At 38.1% G+C, this 22,455-nt stretch overlaps 2 protein-coding genes and 1 pseudogene across 2 annotated transcripts; all 3 read right to left on the reverse strand.

Annotated features, from left to right (window-relative positions):
• Window positions 1-447: 447 nt before the first annotated feature.
• LOC131144021 (AP-1 complex subunit mu-2-like) lies at window positions 448-3,150 on the reverse strand (annotated as a pseudogene).
• A 20-nt stretch (window positions 3,151-3,170) lies between these two features.
• Window positions 3,171-6,396, reverse strand: LOC131144230 (cytochrome b561, DM13 and DOMON domain-containing protein At5g54830). The gene has a single exon (XM_058092751.1). It carries the CDS (start codon window positions 6,179-6,181, stop codon window positions 3,461-3,463), a length of 2,721 nt encoding a protein of 906 aa, XP_057948734.1. The 5' UTR covers window positions 6,182-6,396; the 3' UTR covers window positions 3,171-3,460.
• Window positions 6,397-9,755: 3,359 nt separating this feature from the next.
• LOC131144208 (AP-1 complex subunit mu-2) lies at window positions 9,756-20,957 on the reverse strand. The gene is made up of 11 exons (XM_058092684.1): window positions 20,419-20,957; window positions 19,809-19,955; window positions 19,512-19,574; window positions 19,190-19,366; window positions 19,011-19,114; window positions 17,628-17,735; window positions 17,366-17,462; window positions 17,172-17,269; window positions 16,909-17,050; window positions 16,616-16,738; window positions 9,756-10,287 (listed from the first exon to the last, which is right to left on the reverse strand). Exons 1-11 carry the CDS (start codon window positions 20,545-20,547, stop codon window positions 10,189-10,191), a joined length of 1,287 nt encoding a protein of 428 aa, XP_057948667.1. The 5' UTR covers window positions 20,548-20,957; the 3' UTR covers window positions 9,756-10,188.
• Between the last annotated feature and the right edge of the window lie 1,498 nt (window positions 20,958-22,455).

Raw genomic sequence — 22,455 nt, forward strand, 5'->3', positions numbered from 1 at the left:
ACTCCTTTGTGGATTGCGTGACAGTTTTGGTGGGTTTTGGTTTTGTTCTAGTGACAAAACGCCATAATCACCGACCAATCAAAAAAACTGACATTTGTTGAGCCAATGCATTGTAGTTGAAGCCTTTCAAAACAATCTAAATAGGGCGAACAACATCGGTGAAAGATGCCATAAAAAAAAATAAAAATAAAAATGCAAGGACAATATTGGAAAATTTGAATCACAGTGAAGAGAGTAGGAATTACAGCAGCTTTTCTGATTTTTTTTTATTTTTTTTTTTTTTTTGGTAGTGTGCTTTTATTGGAGAGTAGGAATTAAAAATATTTTGGAAAGTGGAATCACAATAAAGAGAGAAGGGCGCTTCTTTGGTGTCGGGAGGGTTGCTGCCAGAGAGACAAAGCCGACAAGACAATGCTAATAGACGAGAGAAGCAAGATCGTTGGAGAATCAAGAACGCTGGAGAATCAAGAACATCGCCGAAGAATCAAGAAGGAGAGTGGCAGCAGCAGAGTCCGCGAGACGGCAGAGAACTATGACGACGCCGGAGAAGGAGAAACAGAGGCAAGTGGCGAACCAAGAGACCACGAACAGACCACGACCACGACGAGTGCAGAGAGACCGAGACGGGGACGAACAGAGAGGGTTACGAACCAAAAGACCACGACGTGCATGAGAGAGCGGCGACAATAATGACAGCACCGAGAAGCCAAGGGAACACTGAGAGGAAGCTAGAGGATTGACGAGAGGAACTGCTGTGGTTGCCAGAAACCAGAAGGAGGGCTGGAGCGGACGGCAGCAGCGGAAAAAAAATTAAAGAACCCTAGGCTCTGATACCATGTCAAAAGAGAAATTCTCTATGTTATTTCTTATTAACACTTTACAAGGCTTTATAGCTAAAGGAGGTGGGGTATACAAGGGTAACTTAGAAAGTATACAAGGGTGCAAGGGTAACTTAGGAAGATTATACTAACATATCCTTCTTTTTTTGCAGGGACCATTTGTTTGACAGAATAGGGGGGAAGGAGATCGAATATGATACCCTCTCTCTTCTCGTTTGTGTTATGTGCAACCTCTTATCCATGTACACGGGATAAATTATCCATCCATGGGAGAGAGGTGGAATAGTGTTCCCCAGATGAGGAGGAAGGGATAAGAGCATAACAAACTTAAAATATCTTGGGCCCACTCCTTATCCTATACATGGAATCAAACTATTACTTTTTGTTGCACCAAACATAGGATAGGATAATACATTGAATATTCCATTAATTACAAAGATATAAAACCTTATCCCGTGATGTTATTCTAAAATAACAAACCAAGTATCATACCTTCCTTTGCCATCCTATCCCCTTGTAATCCCCACAATTTTACCAAATGGACCATGATTTAAGTCAAATGAAGTTTTCCTTTTTTTTTCAAGATGTAAATAATTCTACAAATGAAAGTTTCCTCGGAATTTTAATCCTGTCTCATCACAGTCCAGTTAATAGTATAATAAATCCCACAAAGCAATTTAATAACAGAATTCTCCATTTCGAGATGACAACAATGACTAAATAAAACTCATTCAATTAGTTGATCATCACAAGGGGGGTTCAGGTACAACGGTAAGGTTGTCACCGTGTGACCTGGAGGTCACGGGTTCAAGGCATGGAAACAGCTTCTTACAAAAATGCAAGTTAAGGCTGCGTACTATAGATCCATTGTGATCCGTCCCTTCCTAGGACCCCGCATATGCAGGAGCTTTGTGCACCAGGCTGCCCCTTTCTTTTTTTTTTAAGTTGATCATCACTGAGTGAACATTTTGGTAATCCGCTTTCCATGTAATAGTACTGTGAGTCCCAAAACACAAGTTAATAACAGAGAATACCTCATTTTGAGACTACAACAGCCAAAAAACAATCATCCAGATAATTGATTCTACAAGCATTTAATAGCATCATCCAGTGGAATGCACGTAAATCCTTAAGCCAAAACTTCAGCAGTACAAGTTGGAAAATTATTATATACTCTATGGATGGTTCAAGCATTTTGTCCTAATCCACATTGAAGACTTCAAGCAAATATTGTGAGTAGGAAAGACAACAAACCTCAAATATGTTGGCATCTTTAATGCCCCGACAATGTCTGACATAATAATTTGCACATTGCTGTTGACAAGTATATTAACAGTCTCTACCACATCCAAAAATACCTGACCAAACAAAACAAAAGTTACATCATTCAATGGCCAAAATCCTCAATAATTATTATTTGTAGATAAACCTACTTCATTCTTATTGTAACATATCCCTTTACTACACCAAGAAACTGCATTAGTTACAGCCGGGGGAGGCCTCTGTATAACTTCCATCCTGTAAGCATCAATCTTGATAAATTCATTGAGAATCTTTGCTTCTGTATACTGAGGGTAACCAAAGTCCATCATCTCATCAAGCAACTCATACCACCAAAGATACAAGGCTTCACTGTCATAGCATCCAACTGTGTACGGAAACCACTGCCTTTATAAGATATATAACCCCTAATAATGAGCAGAGCTCCATTCAGTTAGCAAATAGGTAGAAGCAAAGACTAAAACATCCACTTACCACTACAACAAAATTATCCCCAAGTGATTCTTCTTCTAACTCCTCAAAGCAATGCTTAAAGACTTACAACATAAAAAATGGGTTGCTGCGAAGAACACTAAAAAATTCAATAAACATTTTTCCTCATCATTCAATAAAATAAAAAATAAACAAAATATGTGATAATTACTTCTAATTTTTCCAGGTACAAAATAATTCACAATCATATTCCATTTTGTCTAATTATATATTTTTTTTCAAAAACGCAATGGGGAAAGGCATAAAACCATAATTACCAGTAGCACTTACATCAACTAGAGGATGTAGAAATAGAAGCAGGCTTGCAGCATTGCAGTTCTGCCACGATAGTATCATCAGGTAAACGTTATTATGATGCCTAAAGTCTAAACATGTAGGTAACACCATTATCATACACAACAGGATCTTGAGCCTCCAAATCACAATGAAACCGATCAAAAATGCAAACAAAGCACAATTATCCTGCCTTGAGTTAAGATGACTGTTGGAAAAGATTGTCATTTTAAAATACAGTTGGAAACTTGAATGCCACAGTCATGTCTATTTGAAGAGATACTATGATACAAACAATAAGCAAATTTTTCATATTAAAAATACATAGAGAATGATTTGAAGTTCCACTATGTTAAAAAAATGTATCTAGTGTACAAATACATGTCGTAGGGCAATTACTCTCCATGATGAATGGTTGGGACAACACTACCAAGTAGTCAGTAACACAATTCTTTCACTACAAGAAACCTTCCAAGTGAACACACAGGTTCATCATCTTCTGTATGAGTAAAAGTAAATTTTCAAAACTGATGTAAAACAGTTGTACTTTATATCAAGATAAATTAAAAGCATGTCTATCTGCCCAAAGGTTCTAGCTGAACTTCCATTCTTCCAGATGAATGTGGCTCTTTTTCCGCAAATGTCATGTTTGGGCTCAACAGATCAGTAGAATCATCTTCCTCGACGTTACCTAAAACCCAATTGCTTCTTCCAAAGCTTCTGTCCCTTCTCCGTACATTTTCACGATATTCCAAATATAGGACTATCAAGGCCCCAATCAAGAACCAAACTATTAAAGCCCAGTTAAGTCCCTGAACATTTTCCCCACCATATCTGTCTCCTAAATGCTTCATTCCACTAACAAGTGCAGCAATCCCTGCAATGATGGTGGATCTGCCAACAATAACATGTAAATATTCCCAGACAAGCCTTCTCGAAGAAACCACCTCCCCATTACCAGGTCTTTTAGGCCTAAAGGATGCATTCAATGGCTGTATGCAAGCCAAAATAATAGCAGAAATTCCAAACTTAACATGTAATGAACTAAGATAAAAGCCTCGGAGCTCAGCCACAGCAAAGAGAAAGCCAAGTAGAACAATTGATAATCCTGAGTACTGCAAGTACATGTGAATCTGAAACCATCCATCACCCTTCACATGTTTTAAATACCTGGCTGCTAGTACTCCACCTGGAAGCAAAATTCCCCAAGCAAGAAACATCATAAACCCATGTACAGCTAATACCGGTCGCAAATCTTGCTCTGCCTCTGCAGAACCACGCATCAGCATCACACGAACAGGCCTATTGCTTGTAACCGAATGCATGTTTCTCTCACTTAAATGGTCATCTGACCACCTAGCACCCATTGCCCAAATGACTTTAAGAGGAGTTGTGGGATCAATAATATTTTTACACTCTGGTCTATCACCTGGTCTACATGAAGGCTTCAATGGGCGAGTGAACTCCAATGTGATGATGTCATTTTCTGACTTGCATCTTACATATGTCAAATTCTCATTTGTTGGATGCACATTGCTTGCATCCTTTCCATCAATCCAGTATGTGTTCACCCGTCCTCTGCCAACCTCATCAATCCAACCCACATAGGCAAAGCTATTCACCATTCCGCTGCCAAATCCTATTGCAAGATACCCACTTTTTTTCTCAGCCCGAGCTGCTACAGATATAGAGTCCCCTGCTAGTGTCCAAAATAATGTGACCTGCTGATCATCCAGAACAACACTGCTATTATACATGTCAGGTAAGCCCCCATCAACCACCTGAACTCTCCAACCCATCTTCTCCTTGTACAAAGACTGATAATAGACCTGATCAGGGGTGTTCCTGTCAGGTGACCAAACCAATTCTGTTGGACTAGCTTGAACTCCTTCAGCTTCTGGTCCTCCAGCATAAATAGTCTCATTCATACCTCTTAAAGTCGCATTCCCACCAAGAAGGTCAGAAGTAATGTAGAGTGCAACATCATGCCCAGCTTGTATTGAAAACTTCACAGGTACTCCTCTTTCTACTACCAAGACAGGAGCCTCTTTCTTGTTAATATACAATACCTTTGGGGGATTTGGGGGATTTGGGTAATGTAAAGCCTGACCTGTCATAACAATGAGCGGATTTTTTCCATCTGCAGTGATAACATCTTGATCTTCCTTGTCTTCTGCATCCAATGGCCCCAAACAATCATTTATATGCTGTGAAACGTTAAGGACCAAATGCCCATATGCTACATGGGGAGGGCCCCCATGATTTTGGGGAAGATAATATGGCCTAAGAGCATCCGGTGGCCTCATCAACCCCAAAGCCCAAATCACAGTCATGTTATCAGTAGCATTCACTGGGAGATCATACTTCTTGTCAACTGACTTCAATGGCCTCCGATACCTAATAAAGGAGACTCCATCTTTCCTATGGCCATAAACCAACTTGGTATTGTTCACCAAACCAACGGGATCATTCCCTTCATAAATCGTATCAGGACAAACACCCTGCACGGAACCATCCTTGTTTATTGTACACTCACTATACTTAGTAATGTAAAAATCATCTGCAAATGGCATACCTTCTTCCGTAAACCCCGTCACTGCAACATCTGAATGGAGCATGAGCTCCGGCGATGAATTAGGATCCGCCCACCCAAATGCCAAATAGTTCATGATGCCCGTCACTGCCTCCAACCCAATGTCAATCAAATCCTCCTCCACCCTCGCCGTCCACCTCAACCTGTAATTCTTTGACAACGGCAGGCAATTCTCAAGCATCGTTGGCTGCTCATAAATTCTCCCCACCCCACCACCTGAACTGCCGTTAAATGTTGACGGCGGCGGAGCTTGACCCGAAGCAGAACTGTCCGAGGCATTTCTGGGTTTTCCTAAAACCACATGCCCAAAATCTGATGCGGTGGGAACGTCCCAAACGGCGACGACCCCGATCTGATCCCACGTCAAATTGCCCGATAAATGCACAGTAAAAGTATCATTCTTGTAAGTCCTGTTCAATCTATCGTCGGAAATGACAAAACCGGCCGTGAGATTGCCAAAATCGTCCGCCAGTGCACCCCACCAGTGCACATCAGCCCCAGGAAGCATATCAAACTCGCTAACCCTAAAAGAACAACCATCAATCACTTCAAGGACTCCCCTTAACTGGTGCTGAACCATAACGAATTCAGAAACGAAATGGTCCATGGAAATGTTGGATTTGTGGCAATTTGGAACCGGATTTGCTTGGGAGAGGAGGAACAGATTGAGAAGAAACCCAACAAAGAGGTGTTGTGTGAGCATGGTGATGAGATCCGAACTCTGATATCACGGATCTGGTGGGATCGAATTGAAAGTACCTGTATGATTCAGAGGAGAGGAAGTTCAGATAGCAGTTGACGGAGAGAGAGGGCGGGAGAGATGGGTTGGGGTACGCGTCGGCGGGGATGAACGCGTCATTCGTCGAAGGAACGTCAAGGGAAGGTCCCGGATGACTTCACGATTTCCGTATGTTGGATCCTTGCGAGGGGATGAGTGGCATTTTCGTGATTTCTATGGAAATTATGGTCAAATGTGCGGCCCCGGCGTTCGTGCCGCCCACTTTCTCTTATTCTATTAACCAAATGAGACTTTGAAAATGAAACAATTAAAACACAAACCAAAACATAAACATGAATCCGCAGAAAGCTGTGTCTTTTAAGAACAGATGTCCAATTGAAAGCTTAAATTTAAGTAAATATATTTTTTTATTTTCTTTTTATGATGTATATTTTCTTTAAGAAAATATCTTGAAATAATGTTGGTTGATATTATTTACATATTTCGGCAGTTAATTTTTTTAATTCAAGAGTTCTTTTTTGACTTATATGAAAATTAATTAATATTTTTTAATTTATTTAATTAAACTAGTTGTATAATGTAAAAAGTGACTATTAATGAGTCGGTGGATTGAAATATAAAAAATAGAAAAGTTAGTGAGTTTTTTTTTTAATATTTTAACCAATTATTTTGAATGATTGACTTTGTTAATTGAAATAATTATTGGGTCTTCTTGCACCCACTTAAAATTAGTGGACAAACTTGTAATAAGGAAAAAATTAATGAATTTAGTTGATTTTAATCCTTATTTTCTAATAAACTTTAATTGAAGGATTGACTTAGTTAATTATAATAGTTATTGAGTCTTTTTACATTGATTTAAAATTAGTGAACCAACTTGTAATTCAAAAAAAAAAAAAAAGTTAGGTATTTAGTTTACTATTTTTAATTTTTTTTCCTAAAAAAATTTTGATGGAAGGATTGATAAATTGTAACACCTAGTGGACCTTTTCACACCAAGTTAAGATTAGTGATTAACTTGAGACTAATAAAAATTTCATGAGTTTAATTCTAAAAAATAATTATAAATTATGACAATTGGATTAAACTTTTGTCTATGTAAACTTAAATATTATTAGATAGTGTTTGGAGTATGGGTTTCAAATCTTAGTTTTGGATTTAAGTGAATTTGAACAATTTTTAGTACAATTTTACATTACAACTTATCCAAATTCAATACAAATCCAAATATAAAATCTCTCCAAACATTGAGTTAGAGTGAGACATTTATTTCACAACATTCTTTCAAGATTCTTATAAATGTGTCATCCTATGATAGGATTCGCTCTAAACATAAGAATCTTATTTCCACTACTCCCACATGGGTAAGTTCTATATAAATTTCATTTCTATGGGAGTCTTACTTTTTTCACCAAATTGCCCTCACTATTTTGATTTTTTGACAATAATATCCTTATGATATAATGTATTCACACTCTATTATTAGATTTAAAATAATGAATTATAAGAAAACTAAAAGTAAAAATTTTAAGTTAGTATAAATGTAAATTATTTTAATTAGAATATATATATATATATATATAATATTAATTATAAAGTTTTAACTCAAATTTAATTAATTATTAAATATAAAAAAATTTAATTTTAATTATAAAATATAAAAATGGCAATTAAAAATTTTAATTAACTTGTACTTTATTAATTTTTAATTGAAAATATTAAAATGGAAATTAAAATTTTAAATCAACATATATTTAATTCTTTTTTAATTAGAAATATTTTAAAATTTTAATTACACATATTAATTAGAAAATTTTAATTACTTTTTTTATTAGGCAATTTTCAAAATGTTTATTAAAAGTATTAAAATTTATCAAATAAAAGTAATATTATTATTTTAAAAAACTAATATAATAGTCAATATTTAAACATTATATTGCCCTCGATTATTTGGATTAATTAATTACAAAGTGTCAAATATTTTAAATTTATTGTTGTTGAAAATTTTAAGATGTAGATTTAATTAAGTACACATAGTAAGTGTTTGTATCAAAAATACACTTGTTATTTATATATTTGTTACTCAAAGATTCTCAAGTTGAATCAAACATAAACATGTAAACAAAATGCTCATTCTTAAAAATTTTACAACGAAAATCAAATTGAAAACATTCCCCATAAAACGGAATCCCATTCTCCCAAAAATATCATTTCATCGGAATATTTTTCATGCTGCAAAATAAAAGAGGTTATCCCACAAGTAATGTAAGAAAGAATTACATGTGCAAAGTCTAAATTTTTACTATTTTCCTATTTTAGGTTTAGGGATTTAACTCTCTCTCTCATCATGGCAATACAAAAACTTGTTATCATTTTAGCGAGCTTCAATGCGGTAGACACTGACCATGGACCATGGTGAGTGATAATTCGTAATGGAGACGCATGATTGCACTCATCATCAAGTCTACATAGGATTAAGAGGATAATTCCATCTCTTATTCCACAACACTTTCTGTTCTTCCTAATATCAAAACTTGAAATTCCTTGCATAGAAGAGAGAAATAGAGATTGAATAACAATTCCTGTTAATGGCAACAGAGTAATAGAGATTGAATAACAATTCCTGTTTGTAGCAACAGAGAAATAGAGATTGAATTGTTCTTCACAATAACAATTCTTTAAAAGGTTCAAATTTTTAGCCAAGCAGTGTCATCCTGCTGCGAGCCCAACAACCTAGTCAATTCACCTCCACTGCTGAAAATCTCTTGATTTGTTTGGTAGACAAATAACGGAATAGAATAGAATGGCATTAATCTCTACAAGTTGATAAATTGTGATACAATTTTTCATTCCATTCTACCATTCTATTCAACCGTACCAAACATAGGGTTAGATGCGCCACCACATCAATCTGGACGGGCATTACTTGTACCATGACAATTGACAAACCACAAAAAAATAAAAAATAAAAATCCAATCTCTGAAATGAAAATGGAAACTGAGTCAATAGTTTAATTAGCAGTAATATAATTGAATTTCTTGCTATGTGTTGTCCCCATTACATAACTTCTTGTTCATATCTCATCCCCATTAGACTAGATCTGTTCCAGCGATTACAAAGGTTTTGGTGCCTGCATCCATGCCCGGCAATATCCAGGGGAATTACAAAGGAGAAGGCAGAGAGGAAATGGGGTCTTAAAGAACCATCTCTTCCATGCTCTTACCCATAGTGCTCTAGATCTCCCAGGTGACACATGCCACTTCCGCTCCATGTCAAATTTAGCTGTGGAGATTAAAGAACATACCTGATTTGCTTCCTCCATTTCTTATGCTGTCCTTATACAGGGGGTTTACTATATGCCTGAATGCTAGAAGGCCTATCAGGAAACAACTTTATGGAAATTTTCAAAATGTTTCTCCTAAAAGTGAAAGACTCAAATCCAGATTTGAAGTAAAACATCTCCAAACGTAAAGCAAATTCAATTTCAGCAGTCCAATAAAGCATTGCCATGCAGCTAGCATCAAGTATGCAGATTAATTTTGGTGGGGAAATATACACCAAACAATAAAATGATGGATAAAAATTGAAGAGTAATGACTTAAAATACAGTGAAACTGAATTTCTTTTTTTTTTTTTAATTGCCAACTGTTTTTCTAAGTAGACTATGGGGCTCAAATAGAATATAACAGTCAATTTTTCAACTCACAACAAATGACTCAAATTGCACAAACAAAGATGGGATGAGAGTAAACCCTCTGGAGCCATCAACTGTTACAAAACTCTGCCAGATAAAACATTGATGATGCAGACAAGGGCCAAAACCACCAACTTCCACCACAGCCTGTTTTTCTACACAATTCACTTATCCTCGAGTCTCTTGGTTTTATCCAAAATTTTGAGAACCAGATGCTCTGAGCCCATAAAAAAAAGCACTTGGAGGAAATGCAAAAAATAAGAGATTAAGCATCTTTCATGTGAGTCTTAGTTCATACTCGCCAGCCATTGTTATGTATCTCACCCATGGAAGAGCTTGATAGCCACTTTTTTCAATGATCTTCAAGTAACGAACCTACAAAAACCCAACCTTGTACATAAATGCAAAGAACAATATTCACAGCTGCCACATTCAAAAACTAACAGCAACAGCAGCAGCAACAGCACCACTGTGATGTTCCATCATTGAGGGAAAAATCATCAAATCAGTTTCAGTAATCAACTTGAGAAAATGAAACCAACTTCAACCTAGAGGAATTGATTGGAAAATGGTGCATATTGCATAGTTTACAACAATATGCCATTCGCTTTTCAATGCATGCAAAATATCAAGTTTCCTAATTTCTCCCCAAAAAATATGCATTTCATGAACTATACCATCAAACATCATATAGAAAAAATTAGAACTAGGAAAATGATGCACTAAATGTCCATTAATATTTATAAATCAACAGTTCTATCTTCCAACATTTGATTTTAAAAAATGGAAATATTTTACTTTCTATAGTTCCTTTTTTTTTTTTTTTTTTGAAAGAGAAATTAAGCAATTCAAATACCCAATTTTTCCACTGTTACGTTTCCCACTAGACATCTATAGGCATCACAGACATGCCTTGAGAAATCAACAAGCCAAGGACAACAAAATAAGATTTTAAGATGCCACAAAAGATGGTTGTAACAACCAATTGCCACTTTATAACAATGAATACAATAATGTCATCTTGATCCTAAGAATCCGATTTGCCTTCCACTACACAAACCACTTGCTCTTTAGCAGTGATTGATTGCTATCGATCCATAAGACCAGATTTGGAGCTATGGCAGGGTTATGTTGGGCTGACATGGGAAGAATCAAGTAATCCACCAACATAACCAGAATTACATCACAAACATGTCTAAATTCACCTGACTAAGCTCCTTCGCCCCCCCCCCCCCGGCGCGGGGGGTACCATTCTCTCACCTCAGCCCTAATACCCTTCTCTCCTCTTTTCCTCTGCTCTCAACCTTCTCACCTTCCTTACGGCAACCCTAACACTCTGTCAGCAGTCCATTACTGTCTCCCTTCTCCTTGTCAGCAGTCCATTACCTTTCCCTAGTGGTTCTCTCGCTCCCTGCTCCTCCACCACAGTAGATGCGAAGTGTTCTGTGGGGATTGAAAGGAGATCTTTTGACCTGCTTTTAGAAGACGAACTATCTGACATTGTCATACCGATGGAGTATCGCAGGGGCCACTGCAAGTCCATTTTCTTGGACCCTGAGGAGTTCGCCTGGTTCCTTCGTGCTTGGGAAGAATTCTAGGCTACCAGCAGTTCCTCTTCCTCTTGGTTTCACAGATTGAGGACAGGATAAAACCCTTTCACTCCCTGAAATCAAATAGACATGGCAAGTTTTTATCTCTTATGGGGACAACAACAGGTGGTTGGAGACATCTAGTATTCCCAGAGGGGTTTGGTTCAAAGGGTTGGAAAAAAGTGTCCGATGCAGTCGCTGTCATTGCGCAACACCTTCTCCCTCCCTCTTCTTGGAAGCCCAAGGTTTCGACTTCCAGTCCCTTTTCTGCAGTTCAAACCTGGATTTCTCAAAGGCTTCAGCCCCTCATTTGACTCCTCCATCTTTGGCAGGCCCTTCGGCATACCACTCGTGCCCTCACTGCATCTAACCCCCATTGTAGCGTGCCCTTTCAATTGATCCCCAAAACTGACCAGCTACAAGGGCCACCCAAGCTGGGCTGAAGATTGATAGCTCTCAAACCTTTGTGAATATTGTAAAGAAGAGCAGGAGCCCCCTCTGATTTTAGTTCTTCTGGTCTTAAGCTTGCCAGGCCCAAACTTTTCTCCTCCTTTATTGACCTCAGGAAGTACTTGAAGATGGGTTCTGACAATGTGTTTGAGGAGGTTACTCTCTTTGGTCTCCTAGTTCTTAATTCTTCTCCTTCAGCTATTGACAATGCTTTCAGATGACCTGCCAAGGCTGCGGGGTTGGTGGCTGACATCTGGAATTCCATCTTGCAGGTCCACCCTTCCCCTCAGCTTGAGGCAACCCGAGTCACTAAGAAGGAGAATTCGCAGGTTGTTGTTGCTGATTTATCCCTGATCCCAGCTCCCACCCCTTCCATTGAGGCAGTGCACTGCAGCCCGAGTCTTCTGACACGCAAGGTAGCCCCAACTTCATGGAGCTGTTCAGCTCTGATCCAGAGAGCACACAATTCAAGGAGCAGGTCTCTATTGGGTGCTACGAAAGGTGAAATTGGTTAGAAGAAGTATTGGGGTATCCTTGAGGGGTTTGAAGATGGGGTGTTAAGATTGTTTGAGGACATCGAAAAAGAGAGAAGGGTGGAGCCTCTACCCAACTCCAAAAGACCCCATGGGCAGCGATAGGAAACCAGACATGAACAGGGAACTAAAATGCCTGGAATGGTCAGTTAATTATGATAGATTGGGAGTTTGTACTTACTTGATGGAGGCAAGCAGCAGCCAAGGTTGCTACTTGCGTGGTTAAATAATGTTGCGGAAAATCATCTCTTGAAATGTGAGGGAGCTGAACGACCAAAAGAAGCGTGATAAGGTCCTTTCTCAAGGAGTGGAGAAGTGACATTGTTTGCTTGCAAGAGACGAAAGTGGAGAATATGGATCTTTTTCTTGTCAAAGATCTCTGGGGATGGGAGACCTGTGGATAGGTTTCCCTCAATGCTAATGTGGACTCTCAACGTGGTGGAGTTGCTGGATCATTCCATCAACTCCTTTTCAGTCTCGTGTCACTTCAAAAACTAAGACGACAATTTTCTTTGGACTCTCAGAGTCTAAGACCTAGGAGAAAGACCCTCTAGACATCTTCTTTAGGCATAACTCTTGGAAATTAGAAGCTGCTGGGACGCTCCTTGGATTATTGGTGAAGATTTCGACAAGTGCTTTTCCCCCATGAAAGAAGTGGAGGTGGAGTGGAGAGCAGTTGCATGAGATAGTTTCTGGATTTCATTAATCAAAACACCCTTATCAATCTTCCGCACATTGGGGGGGGGGGAGGGGGGGGGGCATAGAGAGCCACCCACTTTCTCTAGGATCGAAAGATTCCTTATCTCTGCAAACTAGGACATTCACTATTTCAAAGCCACTCAGGATCGGATCATTTACCTATTCTTATTGACACAGCAGGAGTCAAATGGGGGCCAACCCCTTTCTGCTTTGAGAACATGTGGTTAGGGTATTATAGACCTCGTAAAGAACTAGTGGTCCTCGTTCAGGTCAAGGGGAACGCTAGCGTTGTACCAGCTTCAAAATTGACGGGGTTGAAATAAAAGCTCAAGGTGTGGAATAAGAGCACCATCAATAATATTCAATCAAAAAAGACCACCATTCTCAATGACATCAAGAATCTCGTTGAGCAGAAGATAGGTCAAGGGCTTAGTACCAAATGAAGGAGTTGTTAAAGATCATAAGCTTTGAAGGGACCACTTGGAGACAGAAATCTAGAGCCTTATGGCTCAAGGAGGGAGATCGGAAGATTTGGAACACTAAATTTTTCCATTGGACTGTAACGCTCACCGCAAGTTAAACACCATTTCGAGCACAGAAATCGATGAGAATAGTTTGGTCGAGGAAGGGGAAATCAAAAGAGGCATATGTGAGTTTTACAAGACCCTATATTTTGAAATTGAAAACTGGAGACTTGTCGTGGATGGCATTAATTTCAAATTGCTTAGCCCCTCTACTACGAAGTGGCTTGAGAGACCCTTCAAAGAAACTGAAATCCTCCAAGCCATCAAAGATTGCAATTAGGACAAAGAACCCGACCCGACCTTGATGGTTTCTTCTTATCCTATTGTCAGCCTAATTGGGGCACTCTCAAACAATACCTCATCGACACTTTTATGGACTTCTTTAGTTCATGTAGGTTCGTGCGCAACATTAATGCCATTTTTCTTACCCTGATTCCAAAGAAATCTGAGGCTTTTAACATCAAGGACTTTCTTCCAATCAACCTAGTAGGGAGTATGATTCTTGCTGAAGTCCTCGCTAAAAGGATCAAAAAAGCCATCCCAGAAATTATCAAGCAGCACCAACATGCCTTTGTTGCCAGAAAACAGATCACGGATGCAGCCCTCATCGCTAATGAGATGGTGAATTCCTATTAGAGAGGAAGGAGAAGTGGTGCGGTGCGTAAACTTGATATGGAGAAAGCTTTAGATCATGTCAACTAGAACTTTCTTCTTCATCTTCTTAGAAATATGGGTTTCAGGGAGCGATGGTGTTCTTCGATCACCCACTACATAAGTACTCCAGGCTTCTCAGTGCTCATCAATGTGTGCCCCTCTAACTTCTTGGCTCCTATAAAGGTCTGAGAACGGGAGATCCTGTCTCCCTTCCTTTTCCTTGTGGTGATGGAGGTGTTGAGTCTTATGTTAGAAAAAACCACTAAACTAAGGACTCCTTAAAGGTCTCATAATCGGCAGTAAAGGAAGATCTCTGGAGGTCTCTCACCTTCACCATCATTTTCTGTGAGGATGACCCTTTATATTCTTAACCTATATTGCATATTAGTTGCTTCCAAGGTCATCTCAGGTTTGAAAGTTAATCTCAAAAAAGTGAAATCATTCCAATCAGTGACGGTTCAAGAGGACCTCTCCTTGCGGGTCTCTTGGGGTGCAAATTAGGATCCTTCCATTTCAACTACCTCAGGCTACATCTTGGAGCCAAATTTGAAGACAAAAGAGTCTAAGACGTAAGACCACATCATTGAGAAGTTTGAGAAAAGGCTAGCAGGATAGAGAAGGAACTTCTTGAATAAAGGAGGGAAACTAACTCTTACTAAAAGCACCTTCACAAACCTTCCGATTTACTTCATGTCTCTCCTCCCTCTCCCAATTTCTATTGCCTAAAGGTTGGAAGGGATTCAAAGGAGGTTCCTTTAGGGGAACTTGGGGGCAGAATTCAAATTCCACCTAATGAAATGGGAGCCGGTGAAGCAGCCAACCGGTGAAGCAGCCAATCAGTTCAGGAGGCTTGGGTTTAAAGTCCCTTCCCATCTTCAATAAAGTCCTTCTTAGAAAATGGCTTTGGATATTAATGACTAAGAAGGATCACCTATGGCGAGAAACTGTGGCTATCAAATATGGGCTTGAGCACAATGGGTCGACCTCTCGGGCTAGCAGAGGACCTTATGGCACAGGGGTGTGGAAATACATTAGGAAACATTGGGATGATGACTTCTCCTTTATCAGATTTCAGGTGGGGGACAGAGACAACATTTGTTTTTGGCATGATCTATGGATCTATCCAGTGACTCTCAGTGTCTTTCTTCCAACCATTTACAACATTGCTTGTGACAGAGACACTCACATTAGCCCCAGCATCTTCAAGCATCGCTACAGGGCTTTTTCTAGAGAAACTCTTTTCTTAGAAATGTGGATGATTGGGAACTTCACCAGCTCAATAGTTTCTACAGTCATCCTTACAAATCCAACCTCAAAACACTCTTGACCTTCCTATTTGATCTTCGGACAAAAAGGGGGTTTTCACTGTTAGATCCTTTTACAATTTTTTTATCTAAGAGCCAAGCAACATTCAATCCCCTTGGACTCAGTTATGGATGACAGCCTCAAAAAAGGTTGCTTTTTTTTACCAGGGAAGCAGCTCACGGTAAGATCTTGACTCTGGACAACTTGTAGAGAAGGGGGTACACCATTGCCAACAGATGCACCCTCTGCACAGTTGAGGTTGAATCAGTTGACCATACCGTTCTCCACTGCCCCTGGACTAGAAATCTTTGGAATGTGGCTTTGTCTCTTATTGGACAAAGCTGGGTTACCACTCGATCTGTGGGAGGGAACTCTGGGCCTAGAGAGGGATCTTGGCAACAAAGGAAAAGAGGAAGGCTTTGTCACTTGTTCCTCTCACAATTTTTCATGTACTTGGAAAGAGAGGAACAAAAGAATTTTCAAAAATTCAATCTCAACGCTTCAGTTCAGCAAAGAGCATGGTTTACTGCGATTAATAGTTGGCATTGTGGACTCACGGAAAATAAGCTTAATGTGATTTTTTATTTCTACCACCCCAGAGGTTGATTGACTTCTTGGACTTCAATTGGCATCCCCTTGATGCCCTTTAATGCATAGCTTTTTAACCAATCAATATATATATATATATATATATATATATAATTTCTTCCCTTTTTCAAGCGTTTGTTTTTTTACATATATATATATATATATATATATATAATTTCTTTCCTTTTTCGAGTGTTCGTTTTTTTACTTATGCAAAACATGTATTTACTTAAACTCAACTGACTTAATTTACCTAGTTTACTCATTTTGCGAAGCAAGTTACTTGTCAAAGGCTGATTGAAGCACATATAAAAACATCCAAGCCAACCAAAAAAAAAAGAAAAAGGCAGTAAGTTTATACCTGTATCCCTGAAACAGTAAAATATGGTATCTCAAATTTCACGCGTATGGGAGCTTTTCTCTCAGGAGCTGCTTCTTCAGCTGTTATACTTGGAAGGCTAAACTCTGCCCTTAACATATACTCCTAAACATTCGAATTCCCAAAGAGTATCAAAATCATACATAAACAGTGAGCAAGGTAATAACACAATATGTCCTTCAAAGTCCATAGTGATGCATAGCCAAATACTAACAGCAGCTGCTGAGTAAAAAAAAATACTAACAGCAGCTAGGAGTAAGAAACTAATTTATTACCTTTCCACCGGGAAAAGATTTTATTTTCCACATTAGAGCATCATTTTCTGGTGCATATGAAGCAGATCCCATTGATGTTCGAATATTTGGATTGGTGGCATCAGATGGCACAGGCATCTCAATTTCAACATTTGTTGCAGTGCTGTAAGATTAACTCAACTAGTGAATAAACTTGGGAAAAACATGGTTCACTCAGCACAATGGGCTATGAGAAATAACGGGAGATACAATTGAGCAGTAAATAAAAATCTTCAGAAACATACCTGCGCTCCTTGAACTGGCTCCGAGCTTTCACCATTATCTCAATGCGGCTTCTTGAATGCCTTTCTACCTGTGCTTCCACCCAGACAAGAGGCTTCACCTGAGAGACAAAATCTAAACCTCAATAAAATTTACAAAATAAGGAATTTCTAAACCAAACAGGAAAAAATACAGCATCCTGAACCATAAGGTGGACCTGAGTACTGAGTCGATATGTCATCAAATCAAAAGATCCATCAGGAGGAATGAAAGATATTGTCCGGTCATTTTCAAATCGGGCCAAACGGACACACCTAAACCAAAAGAGGGCATGTAAATGAAGTATATAAACTCCCTAATCACAACCAATTCTAAAAAAAACCGTGTATATATATATATATATTTATGAACTCCAGAATCACAACCAATTCTAAAAACAACGGCAAACTTTAACTATGCCAGTGAGCGAGTTAACGTACTGATGAAACTTGATGTCATCCAGATCTATAGCTTTTCCCTTTGTAGTTCGACCCTGAGCCTCCAACAATACTCTATCATTTAAGCCAAGCTTACACTCAGGCATCCCACTGCAACAAATGAAGCATAAATACTTTCTGTACTACTCATTGGCAAGTAAAATTGACTAGCATGTTCAAGCAAAGACAAAAGATTTGGAAATGAAAGAATCCTTCCACGGCCAGGATTAAATGGACACTGGCGCAGTGGTAGGTGCAGAAATTACAAACTGCCATATTGGGTCTGGTGAGCAGGCATACATATGGAAATCATATAAAGCAAGGATTTCCTAGCCTCACAAGTCTGAAAAGAATCAGAAGAATTCTTCATAGTCTAAGCTGCGAAACAAACATTTGACATCAAATACACGAGCAACAATACCCACATGCTCATAGGTCCCTTTTGTTTGGCAGAATGAGGGGGTGAGATCGAATATGATATCCTCTCTCTTCTCGTATGTGTCTGATTGTTATGTGCAAAGGATAATGTCTTAGATCCACTCTTGTCCTGTGCATATGGGATAAAATTATACAATCCATGGGAGAGGTCGAAATAGTGTTCCCAGGATGAGGGGGAGGAAGCAATAAATACACAAGTGAAATAACTAACCTAAAAGTATCTTGGGACCACTCCTTATTGTATTTACATGGGATTGAAGTGTTACCTTTTGTTGCTCTAAGGATAGGATAATACAGGGAATATCCCATTGATTATACTATGTAAAACAAACAAGTCATAAAACCTTATCCCATGATTATTGTTCTAAAATAATGTACCAAAAAATATACCATTCTTTGTCATCCTATCCCTTTGTAATCCCCACAATTTTACCAAATAGACCATGATTAAAGTCAAGAAAATTTCCCTTTTTTTAAAGATGTAAAAATTCCACAAATGAAATCAATTAAGTTTTCTAGGCTGCCTCACTTAAGTCCAGTTAATAGTATTGTTAATCCCATAATACAATTTAATGACAGAATTCTCTACTTTTGGATGACACTAATGACCAAATAAAATTCATTCAACTAGTAGTATCACATCACCAAAAGACCATTTTTGGTAATCTGCTTTCTCTGTAACAGTACTGTGAATCCCAGACCACAAGACAACAGAGAGTACTTTATTTGAGATGATAACGTCCAAAAAAATCATCCAATTAATTGATCATAATCAAATGACCACTTTGGTAATTCTAAAGGCATTTAAGAGTGTCGTCGAGTGGAATACACGTAATCCTTGAGCCAAAATTTCCGCAGTATAAGTTAGATAATTATTGTATAGTCTATGGATGGTTCAAGCATTTTGTCCTAACATTGAACAAATAGTAAGAAGGAAAGGCAACAAACCTCAAATATGTTCGCATCTTTAATGCCCCAACAACATCTGACCTAATGATTTGTCCATTGCTGTTGACAAGTATATTAACACTCTCCACCACATCCAAAAATACCTGACCAAACAAAACAAAAGTCCCATCATCCAATGGTCAAAATCCACAATAAATACTATTTGGGAATAAACCTACTTCATTCTTCTTGTAACGTATCCCTTCACTGCGCCAAGACACTGCATTAGTTACAGCCATCGGAGGCCTCTGTGTAACTTCCATCCTGTAAGCATCGGTCTTGATAAATTCACTGAGAATCTTTGCTTCGGTATACTGAGGGTAACCAAAGTCCATCATCTCGTCAAGCAACTCATACTGCCAAAGACACAAGGCTTCACTGTTATAGCATCCAACTGTTTTTGGATACCACTGCCTCTATAAGATATTTAACCCCTAATAAGGAGCAAAGCTCAATGAAGTTAGCAAATAGATAGAAACAAAGATAAAAACATCCACTTACCACTACAACAAAATTATCCCTAAGTGATTCCTCTTCTAACTCTTCAAAGTAATGCTTAAAGACCTGCAACAGAAAAAAACGGGTGGCCGGGAATAACACCAACAAATTTAATAAACATTTTACCTCACTATTCAAAAATAAAAAATAAAACAACACATGCGATACTTTACTTCTAATTTTTCCAGGCATAAAATCATTCAAACCATATTTCATCTTATCTAATTATATATTATTATATTTTTTTAAAAAAAACACACTAGGAAAAGGCGTAAAACCAAAATTATGAATAGCGCTTACATCAACTACACGATGTAGAAATAAAAGAAGGCTTGCCGCATTGCAGTTCTGCCTCGCTGCTGTCATCACATAAACGTTATTATGCTGTATAAACATGTATGTAACGCCATTATCATACACAACAGGATCGTGAGCCTCCGGATCACCCTGAAACAGATCAAAGATGCAAATGAAGCATGATTATCTTGCATTGAGTTAAGACCATTTTTACAAGACAGAAATCATGACAAAGAACCCAAAACCAAATTGAAGCGCAACTTGCAAAGAAAGGTTGTGGGGCAAAACTCTGTCCAGTTGGTAGGAATGTAAGAAGAGAAATAACTAACTGAAGAAACAAAATTAAACTAAAATCTACCAAGCAGAACCATTCGGTCGAGTTTAACTGAGTTTCCCATTCTTTAGAAACTGAAGTAAAAGATCAGTAAAAGGATATTAAGTTTTCATCATTTTCTTACCAAATGGAGGGGGGATATTCAGCATGCCTACCCCATTTAATCACCCGAATCAAACTCGAAAAGTAAGGGGGGTAAAAAGTTTTACAAGTCCAGAGCAAAATCCCACAATCATTTGTATCAATCAAAATCAGTCCCACAATCTTAAAGATTCGAACCTCTTTCTCGATAAGCTTGGTGAAGAAGCGCTCAGCCTGAACAGCTGAGACGTCCCCGCGGTAGTCACGCCACACCAATACGCGGCCTTTGATATCGAGAAGGAAGAGTGCGGAGGCCGCTCCTGCCATTGATCCTAGGGTTTCTTTTCGCTGAGAGAGATCTAAGAGATCAGATTAGTGGTGACAGAGACGGACAGGATCTGGTGGTGATTCTTCGGGGAAAACCAGCCGGATCCGCGAATTCAATTCCTCCGACCGCAGAACCTACCTCGAGCGCCATTTGCTCGTTACTCTCCGCAAAGGAACCATGAGAACAAACTGCGAAAACAATTCCGGAGCGGTGTATGCAATCCGTGTCCGAAGTCAGAAATGGTGATTCAAGTGGAGCTGGATGGGGCGATCATGTGCTTCCAACGTAAGCAATCTGCGTATTCTGCACGACGATCCCAAAAATAGACGGGCTTTTATTGTTACGAATCGGCCCAGCGGGGATGAGTGCCACGGGTTCGGGCGAAGAGCAGCCCATATTTATCGACTTCGAAAGTTTGCAAAACCGGCCTTGGGCTTTTGTTGGCCCAAAATTGGGCCTGACCAAAAAAAAAAAACAAAAATCTGATCATGAGTTTTAAATTTAAATTTAAACCCCGCTAAATAGTGATTCAATATGGATTCTTATAATTTACTAATAAATTTAATATTATCTTATATTAAATTTTATTTAAATTTATATAAATCTAAATATAAAATTTAAATTTTATACCGGTAGAATTTAGATTTAGATTGTTTTGGCTGTAGATGGGTTGAATAAGATTGAAAATTTAATTTTTTAAAGGAAAAAATACTAGAAAAAAATACATGAGATTAAAATTTTAGATAAATTTCCTTAAAAATACTGGTATGAAACTGTAACTCGAGCTAATGTATGTTTGACCTTTTTACCCAAAAAAATATTTGTATCAAGCAATTAACCCTTATTATTATTATTATTATTATTATTAGAACAAAAGACATTCACAGTCTCATAAATTTGACAAAAAAATAAAGGCATCGCCTGAAGTTTCAAAATGTCATAGATTTTTCCTAAGATTTCAAAATACCACAAATATTTTTGGAATTAATAACAAATTCCTGAAACCTGTGAGAAACAAAATAAAGAAAGAATACACGCCAAAAAAAAAAAAATCAATCACACGCAGAAGACAATATTTACGTGGTTCGGCAATTTTGCCTATATACACGGAATTATAGGAATTTCACTATTATCAGAAAGAAAATACAGAGAGTGCGGCGATACAATACTCTCTCTCTCGCTCTCTCGCGAAGTGTAACCATTAATCAATCCTAATCACTATAACGGTGATTTTATATCCTGCGCACAACAATGGGCTACAAAAATGGGACCAAAAAATTTTCCTAGGGGCGTTGCCCCCAAACCCCCCACGAGTACAGCTTGAGTTTCTTCGCTCAATGGATTAAGCCTTAGGATAGAAATCTCTCATTAAAGAAAGGTCGGGTCATCATCCAGATCGAACGCAATTAGGCTCCACAAAGCCCAACAAAATCTTCCCTGATATTTGCTAAAAATACATAGACATATCCTGAAAAAAAGTTGTCCTCTTGTAAAATATAAAAAGAGATTTGTTTATTTTTGACAAACTTCAAGAGATCCTTGAAATTCAGAGGTGATCAGTGTCTTTTGCCTTTATAACATTTGTTTAGCCAAATCAAGTGGATTAAATATTAAATTCACAACTTGAAATGTGTATCTAGATTACACATAAATTGAACCCACCAACCAAATTGGTTAGATGGGTCTTGAGAAACCCTAAAGCCTATAGAATCATAAATCTTAAAAATTATCTTTACCTCTCCACATGATGGAAACTAATATGGTCTTGCTTGTCTATTTCTAATATAAATTATGAGTATTCAACTTTATGAATTTGACAGTGCATTTGAGATTTTTAAGTCAAAATAGTTTAATATAAAAAACATGCAATAATAATAATAATAAGAGCAAATGACAATGACCTCTAA

This window comes from Malania oleifera, chromosome 12 (assembly GCF_029873635.1).
Source record: "Malania oleifera isolate guangnan ecotype guangnan chromosome 12, ASM2987363v1, whole genome shotgun sequence".
Classification (NCBI taxonomy): domain Eukaryota; kingdom Viridiplantae; phylum Streptophyta; class Magnoliopsida; order Santalales; family Ximeniaceae; genus Malania; species Malania oleifera.